The sequence below is a fragment of the Otolemur garnettii genome, unplaced genomic scaffold (assembly GCF_000181295.1).
Source record: "Otolemur garnettii isolate 467f Iridium unplaced genomic scaffold, OtoGar3 scaffold00041, whole genome shotgun sequence".
Lineage (NCBI taxonomy): Eukaryota > Metazoa > Chordata > Mammalia > Primates > Galagidae > Otolemur > Otolemur garnettii.
The window spans coordinates 7,608,865-7,618,681 of NW_003852436.1; the positions used below are offsets into that span (position 1 = coordinate 7,608,865).

General features: G+C 38.3%; 1 protein-coding gene across 1 annotated transcript in view; it reads right to left on the reverse strand.

Annotated features, from left to right (window-relative positions):
- The window catches only part of PRMT9 (protein arginine methyltransferase 9), a 44,247-nt gene that overhangs the window by 10,760 nt on the left and 23,670 nt on the right, over positions 1-9,817 (reverse strand). Inside the window, exon 9 of the mRNA XM_003790206.2 lies at positions 8,186-8,903. Within this exon, the coding sequence (XP_003790254.1) occupies positions 8,186-8,903 (718 nt within the window). The remainder of the gene's footprint in view (positions 1-8,185; positions 8,904-9,817) is intronic.

Consider the following 9,817-nt stretch of genomic DNA (forward strand, 5'->3'; position numbering starts at 1 on the left):
CCAGCTACTTGGAAGGCAGAGGTAGGAGAATTGCTTGAGCTCAGGAGTTGGGAGGTTGCTGTGAGCTGTGATACCAGAGCTCTCTACCCAGGGCAACAGCTTGAGGCTCTGTCTCCAAAAAACAAAACAAAACAACCTATTAGGGTGGTGCCTGTGGCTCAAAGGAGTAGGGCGCTGAGCCCATATGCCAGAGATGGCAGGTTCAAACCCAGCCCTGGCCAAAAACTGCAAAAAGAAAAAAAAAAAAAAAACCTATTGAAAGCTGGGCACAGTGGCTCACACTTATAATCCTAGCAGCCTGGGAAGCCAGGGTGGCTTGATTGCCTAAGTTCACATATTCAAGACCAGTTGAGCCACAGCGATACCTTATCTCTAAAGAGAGCTACCTATAGTCCCAGCTACTCAGGAGGCTAAGACAAGAGAATTGCTTGAGCCCAAGAGTTTGAGGTTGCTGTGAGCTATGATGACACAGCACCCTACCAAAGGTGACAAAGTGAAACTCTGTATCAGAAAAAAAAAAAAAACTTTTAAAAGTCATATAAAGATTTCAGCAAAATGCCATTTACAGTAACATCTAAAAAACTAAAATGCTTAGGAATAAACATAGGTAGGGAAACAAAAGACTTATACCCTAAAAATCCAAAAAACTTTGCTAAAAGAAATCAAAAGGATAAAAATTAAATGGAAAGACACCCCATGTTCATGGATGGAAATATTTGCACTCCCTATCAAAACTCCAGAAGAGTCTTTTGCAGAAACGGAAGAGTTTAACTTAGAATTCATATTGCATCTCAAGTGACTCTGAACTGCCAAAATAATCTCAAAAAATAATGAAGTTGTAGGCTTCACACTCCTAATTTCAACCATACTACACAGAGACAGTAATTAAGACTATGGTGGGTAGGTATAAGGACAGACGCATATACCAATGGACAGGAAAGAGAGCCCATAAACAAACCCACAATATTGGGAAAACTGTATATCCACATGCAAGACTGAAAATAGCCCCTTACCTCACATACAAAAACTATCTCAAAATGGATTAAACACCAAATGTAAGACCTAAAACTAAAACACTCCTAAAAGAAAAAATAGGGGGAAAGCTTGAGGACATTGGATTCAGCAATGATGCACTGGATATGATACCTAAAGCACAGGAAATAAAACCAAAAATAAGACAAATGGGACTTAATCAAACTTTAAAACTTCTGCACATAAAAATTAACAATCAAAAGAGTGAAAAGGCAACCTATGATAAGGGAAAAAAATTTGTATTGATGTAAGAAGTGAGTATCTAGCTGTAACTCAACAAAATAACCCAATTAAAAAATGAGCAAAAAACTTGAATAGACATTTACCCAAAAAAAAGATGTATAGCCAAACTGCCACTATGCATGTGAAAAGATGCTTAACATCGCTAATTATTAAGAAGGAAATTCTGACACATGATGCAACTTGGATGAACCTTAAAGACACATGCTAAGTGGAAAAAAAAGTCAGAAAAAGACAAATATTGTCTGATTTCACTAATTTGTGCTATCACAAGTAGTAAAACTCATAGAAATAGAAAGGAGACTAATGTCTACCAGGGGATAAGGGGGAGGGTGATATGAAATATTATTTATTGGGGCCAGGCGCAGTGGCTGACACCTATAATCCTAGCACTCTGGGTGGCCGAGGTGGGTGGCTTGCTTGAGCTCGGGAGTTCAAGACCAGCTTGAGCAAGAGACGCCCATCTCTACCAAAAAATAGAAAACCTAGCCAGGCATTGTGGCGAGTATCTATAGTCCCAGCTACTTGGGAGGATGAAGCAGAAGATCACCTGAGCCCAAGAGTTTGCAGTTGCTGTGAGCTATGATGATGCCATGGCACTCTACCCAGAGAGACTGTCTCAAAAATAAATAAATAAATATAAAATAAATCATTTATTAGGTATAGAGTGTTTTATGTAATGAAAAAGTTCTGGAAGCAGATGGAGTAAACATGAATACACTTAACGCTACTAAGCTAAAAATGGTAAAGATAGTAAATTTTGTTATGTGTATTTTATGATATTTTTTAAAATTGTTAATGAAGTGTAACTATATCAAGTGTAATTATATCAAACTTCTTGGCACACATAAAAATTTGCAAATTCGTGTGCCTTCATTCTCACTAGTCACACTGCAACTACAAAAACAAAAACAAAGACTCCCAAAATAGTCCATTATTTACACATGTTTTTTGGTACTAATTTATGTTTCAAACACAAAAATCAATTTCTTACTTTCTAGTTTACCTTGTTTTTAAAGAAAACTGAAATTACCAAATTTTAATGACAATATTAAAATGTCTCCAGAAGACGTTTGACTCCAAAAGGAAAACATCAAATCCCTTCTGCCACTGTTGTTTGTTCTAATCAATGTTTTAATCAAATAAAGGCAATTTCAAAAACAACCTTAAAAAAGAAATCACTCAAATGTCAAAATGTATCCAATTATTAAGATTTCATTGTTTAACAGTATGTAATTTGTACATAAAATAAACTATAAACCACTTCAGTGGCACATGTCTGTAGCTCTAGTTACATAGGAGGCTGAGACTGGAGGATCACTTAAGCCTAGAAGTTCACGACCAGCCTGGGCTACACAGTGAGATCATCTCTAAAAAGAAAAAAATAATAAACTATTACAATATCAAACTCTAGCTGGTAGGTTTCCTTTCCACAATAGTATGAGTTAGCAATTCTGAAGCAATTTCATGCATATTCTAGGCATAAGCAAATGAGTAGATTGATATCAGAGGGAGGCACGCTTTTAACGTTGGAGAAAAGTTACAATTATGAAAAACGGAAGGACACCATACCACATAGTGATGGACTACAACTGAAGGTATCAGCATTCACTTGGTTTTAAATAGGCAAACAGACAGACAGAGAAATAGAAATTCCTATATGTGTATGTACTATATTCTGCCAGGTATAATACACAATTTTTTGCCCAAATTTCTGAACAGAAAATTAGGATGTGCATTATACACGGGTAGTACAGCTCAGGAGTTGGAGAGCCCAGTGGTCTTCCCAGGATCACCGCACTCTCCCACTCAGGCACATGGGATTCCAGTCTGGAAGGATCCCGGATCCTATGAGAGAGGAGTGTAGCATCCTCTGCCAAGCACCAAGATCAGGGCAGGGAGTGGTGGCAGAACTGGCAGGCAGCGCGTGAAGGGTTCCTGGGAGAGAATCTAGGGAGAACAGGTGGCTGCAGGAGAGTGGTGCAGTCTGCATGTTTACCAGGGGAGCCTTAGCAATCCCCAGATATGTCTCCCTAGGCCAAGAGCTGGCCATTTTATTTAGAAGTGTTTCCTGAAAGTTTCAGCCCAGTGCACATTATACACTGGATAGCATCTTACACAGCAAAATAGGGTATGTGTGTGATTGTGCATGTCCGTGTATATGGATCCATGCATGTGTCCACACACAAGCACACACATATACACCTAAGCAGTGGTTCACCAGAAGCAGTGAGCATAGCTATCACCAAGATCTTGGTTTCAAAATACAGTTTCCACTAAAAGGAATCAGGGTTCCTTAGAGAAAGACTGATTCTAAGGCTGGGGTCAGAGAAAAATGCAAAATGAATATAAAACTTCTGATTGCATCAAAAGAAAGAATATTCTCAAAGAATGACATGAACATGTCAAAAAGATTCAAGAGTAATTTAAAAGACCCTCTCAATAGTTGAATCTGGGACAATTTGATCATCAAAATACTGATAGTAATGGATTATTCAAGAACCCACGAACTCGGCTCGGCGCCTGTGGCTCAAGTGGCTAAGGCGCCAGGCACATACACCTAAGGTGGTGGGTTCGAATCCAGCCCAGGCCCTGCCAAACAACAATGACAGCTGCAACCAAAAAATAGCCAGGTGCTGTGGCGGGCGCATGTGGTCCCAGCTACTTGGGAGGCTGAGGCAAGAGACTCGCTTGAGCCCAGGAGTTGGAGGTTGCTGTGAGCTATGATGCCACATCACTCTACCCAGGGGGACAGCTTGAGGCTCTGTCTCAAAAAAAAAAAGAACCCATGAACTCACACCAATATAAATAAATACATGGGACAGAAAGTTCTTCCTAATATGAGAATGCCAACTAATAAATACAGAAAAATGATAGAGTTAAAAAATAATCAAGGGAGGTTAAGATTAGTGAACAAGATATAATGAGGAATGGGGTACTCACATGTCACAAAATATTAAGATCCATTAATGAATGATTAATCACAAAGGAAAAAATTTTAAACTTTCAATAGAGAAACCTAGCACAACCTTAATCAAGTTAACGAGGTTAAAAGCATCAGTTATATTACAAATATCAGTTAACAAAACAAATAGCTCTTATGAGCCTTTTAATATAACACAGTAAGAAAACACACACTTGGGGTCTTGGTGTGTGACACACCTTTTGGGGGCAAAACACAATTGTAAGAGGGACTTTACCTAACAAATGCAATCAGTGTAACCTGATTATACTGATTTGTTGTACCCTCAAGGAATTCCCAACAATTTAAAGAAAACACACACTACTTCTATGGTATTCCTGCCAAAAATAAGGAACACAAATCTACTCATGAACAAACTAGAAAAATTCAAATGAAAGAACATTCTACAAAATATCTGGCCTGTAGTCTTCAAAAATATCAATGTCATAAATACAACCAAAAGCTGAGCAACTGTTCCAGATTAATTAAACAAATCTGACACCTGAATGCAATGCATGATCCTAAATTTGAATATAGTTTTAAAAATATAGTTTTGGAAAGAATAGCACTGGATTAACTAAGAAAACCTAAATATGGGTTGTAGATTAAATAACAGTGTTAATTTCCTGACTTTGATCAATGTACTACAGTTATATAAGAAAATGCTTTTGTTCTTAGAAAACACACATTGAAATATTTACTATTAATATTAATAAAGGATATGATGACCTCTAATCAATTCTCAAAAAAGAAAAATAATAATATATATTGAGAGAAAGAAAGAAAGAGGGAATGAGTAAGAATGAGAAAGCAAATAGGAGATAATGTAAGCAGTACTTTTGATTCTTGCGATTTTCTGTAAGTTTAAAATTAAATCAAAACTAAAACTAAATAAATAATGTAAGTCACCTTCCAAGGTGACTATACCAAATAAACCTTACTTGTGTTAGGAATTCATACAGATGAAATGTCTTCAAAGGCATTTGATATAGTATTCTCATTTTTTTTTACTTTTACGAGTTTTTCTTAATTTATTTTGCTATTAATAAATAGGGCTTAACTTCACAATATAATTTAAGCAACAGCAATAACAAAACACAATGTATATGGTCTTTGACAGCTTAGTAATAACAGGCAGCAGAAAAATATATCCCAAAAGGAGCTCCTCTTCTAGACTACCTATTCTAACTGCTGAATGAAGTTTCTTCTGCATATATAACAGAAGCTTCCTAAGTTGACCACCTCCTTAACTTGACCTAATTTTCATAGACTAGACACGCACCACATGTACCTATCAGTATAGGAAGCCAAGTTCCTTCCGCTGACCACCTGTGTATGCTAACCAGTTTGTTACAGGCCTGTGGGTGGTCAACTTACAGAGTTCTGCTGTATTAAGCATCAGAGACACAACCCATCTTCAAGATGAATGATGATGCCCCTTTCTGTCCTCTGCTCCATCAGCCAAGTGCAGTGTTTATTCCTCAGAGTGGAGCACAGGGACCACCTCGTTTAGACTCACCTGGGGTTTCTAGTACAAGTGCAGAGTCCTGCTTCCATCAAAAACTTAGTGCATTGGGCGGCGCCTGTGGCTCAAGGAGTACGGCACCGGCCCCACATGCCAGAGGTGGAGGGTTCAAACCCAGCCCCAGCCAAAAACAGCAAAAAACCTTAGTGCATTATAATCTCTGAGGAATGAGAACTAGAGTACTATGGGATTATTTGGGTTTTTGTCTCTTGCAACCTCCAACTCCTGGCTTAAGCGATTCTCTTGCCTCAGCCTCCTAAGTAGCTGGGACTACAGGCATCCACCACAATGCCCAGCTGTTTTTTGGTTGCAGCCGTCATTGTTGTTTAGCCTGGGATGGATTCGAACCCGCCAACTCTGGTGTATGTGGCTGCCGCCTTAGCCACTTGAGTCACAGGCGCCAAGCCTTTTTTTTTTTTTTTTGAGACAGAGTCTCACTTTGTCACACTTGGTAGAGTGCCATGGCATCACAGCTCACAGCAACCTCCAACTCTTGAGCTTAAGCAATTCTTTTGCCTCAGCTTCCAGAGTAGCTGGGACTACAGGCACCCGCCACAATGCCCAGCTATTTTTGTTGCAGTTATCAATGCTATTTTAGCTGGCCAGGTCTGGGTTCGAACCCACCACCCTTGGTATATAGGGCTAACGCCCTACCCACTGAGCCACAGGTGCTCCCCAAGAAGTTTATTTTTTTATTTTATTTTTAGCTGGCCCAGGCTGAGTTCAAACCGGCCATCCTCAGTATATGAGACTGGCACCCTAACCACTGTACTACGGGAGCCAAGCCAAGAACTATGTTTTGTTTTGTTTTGTTTTTAAGAACTATGTTTTAAATAAGAACCAGATATTTGAAAAGCTTTCAGTCTAGCACTTAGTCATTATAGATTTAAGAACTGACAACTAGCATATGTGATGTTAATTTGGGGGTATTACAGAATTACAATTTATGCATGCTTTTAATCAGTAAGGTCACTTTGTTAACCCTAACCTTGAAATAAGCCTGACTCTCTAGGGTGGTAGGAGTCAGAAATACAATGTTAAAAGGACCTTGAAAGATCATTTGGCTAAGCATTGTGCTTCAAACATATACCAAAACCATGTGGCCATTAATGGTCTGTTTGCTTAACTGGAGACCTTTAAGGACAGAGAACCCATTAATAAGTCCAGTATTCTCATTCTACAGGTGAAAACCAAGGATGAGAAATACAGTATTAAGGGACTTACAAAATCCCTCTACTTCAAGAATTCAGTGACAAATCTAAGACTTTCGACTTCTATATCAAGCATAGCTATGTAAATGTTTATATATTGATATACCATAGAACCTCTGTAAGTTGACCACCCAAGAGATTGTAACAAAATGGTCAACATACAGAGGTGGTCAACATAAGGAACCTCCATTGAGTACATGTGGTTTGTCTGGTCTATGAAAATTAGGTCAACTTAAGAAGGTGGCCAATGTAGGAAGGTGGTCAATTATGGAATTTCTACTATATGTCTGTCTGTCTGTATGTATGTAAACATACAAATACAGTGTGTGTATATATATTTATGTCAAACCTCTACATCGCCATAATTTATATGTACAAGATTGTTTCAAAGTAAAACACAGCGACTTATTAGCCCACAGAGACGTAAACTTGGTAATGAAAGAAAATGCATATGCAACCTAAATGGAATCAGCTACACAAGCACATTCCTCTTTTCTTGGTTTTGTCAAATATTTATCTTCAATGGATAATGTGCCTTCTCCTGTCACAATCTTTGGTCTACACTCCCACCACTGTTGCTATACAACAGAATGTAAAATCTGTAACATGTTCATTTTTCCTAAATCTGAATCTCCTACATACTACACCTTTTCAGATTTGAACGGCAACTAAAAGACTCTGTAGTTAAGCCAAATTTGCTTTCTAATAATATTTAAGGCCAAGTTTACCTCAAGCAACCTACAATTAGAATTACCTTTAGGGAGATAGCTGTATGAAATAAAAGATTTTAAGACCCAGAGGACTGCACTTCTCCTGAGAAGCAGTTACTCTCCCAATATTCCATCAAACATGTACTAATATCTCTTACAGGTGATTCTTATGTGTTTCTTACATATAAAGATGACATTGATTTTTCTTTTTCTAACCTGAATGTCTTGTCTGTTCTTAGGAAGGTCTACCTAACTCCTAACATTACATATAGGCAGCCCAATCCTAAAGCAGGTTCTCTTCTTCACACCTACATACAGAGATTCCTTTGGGCTGGGGAGAAATCAGTAATAACATGCGTGGGAGGAGAAAGGAATGAAGTCACGAGTCCTGAAAAGCAATGTTTGAGGAACAATGATCTTGTTTTTCTGGTTATGTGATTAAAGAACTAAAGGAATTTACATGAAATTTGTGCTCAAAAAACCCCCCAAAGTTATTGTGTTTTACCTGGATATTGCAGCTTTTTCCATTATTTCCTGCTGAATGAGCCCAGATGGCTCAATGACATCCAATATAATTATGCTCCATAACTTGTCTGACTTGGGCCTTTGCAACACAGCAGATTCATCCTCCACATGTCTTAGCCAAAACTCAAGTGTTTCTTTAGGAAAGTGATTGGCTTCAGATATGAGGTCCAGAGCAATACGATGATGGTCTTTTTCTACTGAGCTGTATGGTTTAACCTGCCCAAGTGTGCCAGCAATTATAGGCAGAATAGAAAAGCCTTCAGACACATCTAACACATAAAAAGGCTCAGGGGTGCTCTGTACAGTATTATTCTGTCCCATACCAGAGTCCATCTCGTTATTCTCACAATGTGTATCCATGGCCTGACACAATTTCCCTGTGGTCAACGAAGACAAAACTTTCCTCATTGCCATTTTAAAGCCTTCATGATACGGGATGTTATTAAGCAAAGCAATTTCTGTCGACTCCAATATACATGTCTGCTCTACAACATCTGGTTTACTGGTCTGCAGGTTAGCCAGGGCAGTACAGAGGTCAGCCTCATTTCCTAATGATAGCAAGCCTGTATTCTTGGTAAAACTTTTTGCAACATCCATTTCACATTCCAAACTCAAAACATTAATACTCTGGATTCTTAAGTAACAATCTTGACAGGACACTTCCATCATCACATGGTCTCCAGGCTTTATCCAGTAGTCTTCATTAAATAAAAAGAAAGGAAAAAAATATAACTGATTAACATGAGGTGCTTACAAGCCTTAGGATCACACAAACATCTTCATCTCCCCATCTAAGCGCCCCCCCCCTCAGTTATTTAAATCACTACAGGAAGGATTACATCTATTCATTTAATATACAAAAAACTATAAAAATCCCTCAGCTTAGGGAAAAACTGAAATATGAAGATTCAATTAACTCATAGCCTAAAGGAGACATTCAAGAGCACCATTATTAAGCCCTAAGTCTATCAGTATTATAGTGTTTTTACTTTATCACTAGGCATCCCCACATCCCCAAATTAGGGGTTAGGTGGACAGCTACCGGGGACTTTCTATCATCTTTGGTAATGAAGCTAACAATAACAAAGATGATATTTAAAGATCAATACCAAACTTTACTTTGGCTTCAAAGGAAATTCTTTAAGAGAAATTTCCAAAAGAACAAGGCAGCATTCAACATACTTAGTAATACTTCTTAACTTTAGGTTAGATGCTTTTACATGTTTAGAAATTTGAAAGTACTATATAAGAAAGGGCTAGAACTAGTTGAAAATACAACTTATTTTTATGTTTAAATAAATAAAATGTCCTTTCCCAAAGAAGGATTTTGTTTTTGGAGACAGAGTCTCACTTTGTCACCCTCGGTAAAGTGCAGTAGCATCACAGCTCACAGCAACTTCAAACTGTTGGGCTTAAGTGATTCTCTTGCCTCAGCCTCCCAAGTAGCTAGGACTACAGGCACCTGCCCTGGTGCTCTGCTATTTTTCTGTTGTAGCTGTCATTGTTGTTTTTAGCAGGCCCAGACTGGGTTCAAATCTGTCAGCCCTGGTATATGTGGCTGGCACCCCTGAGCTACAGGCACAGAGCCCAAAAGGATTTTTTTTTTTTTTTT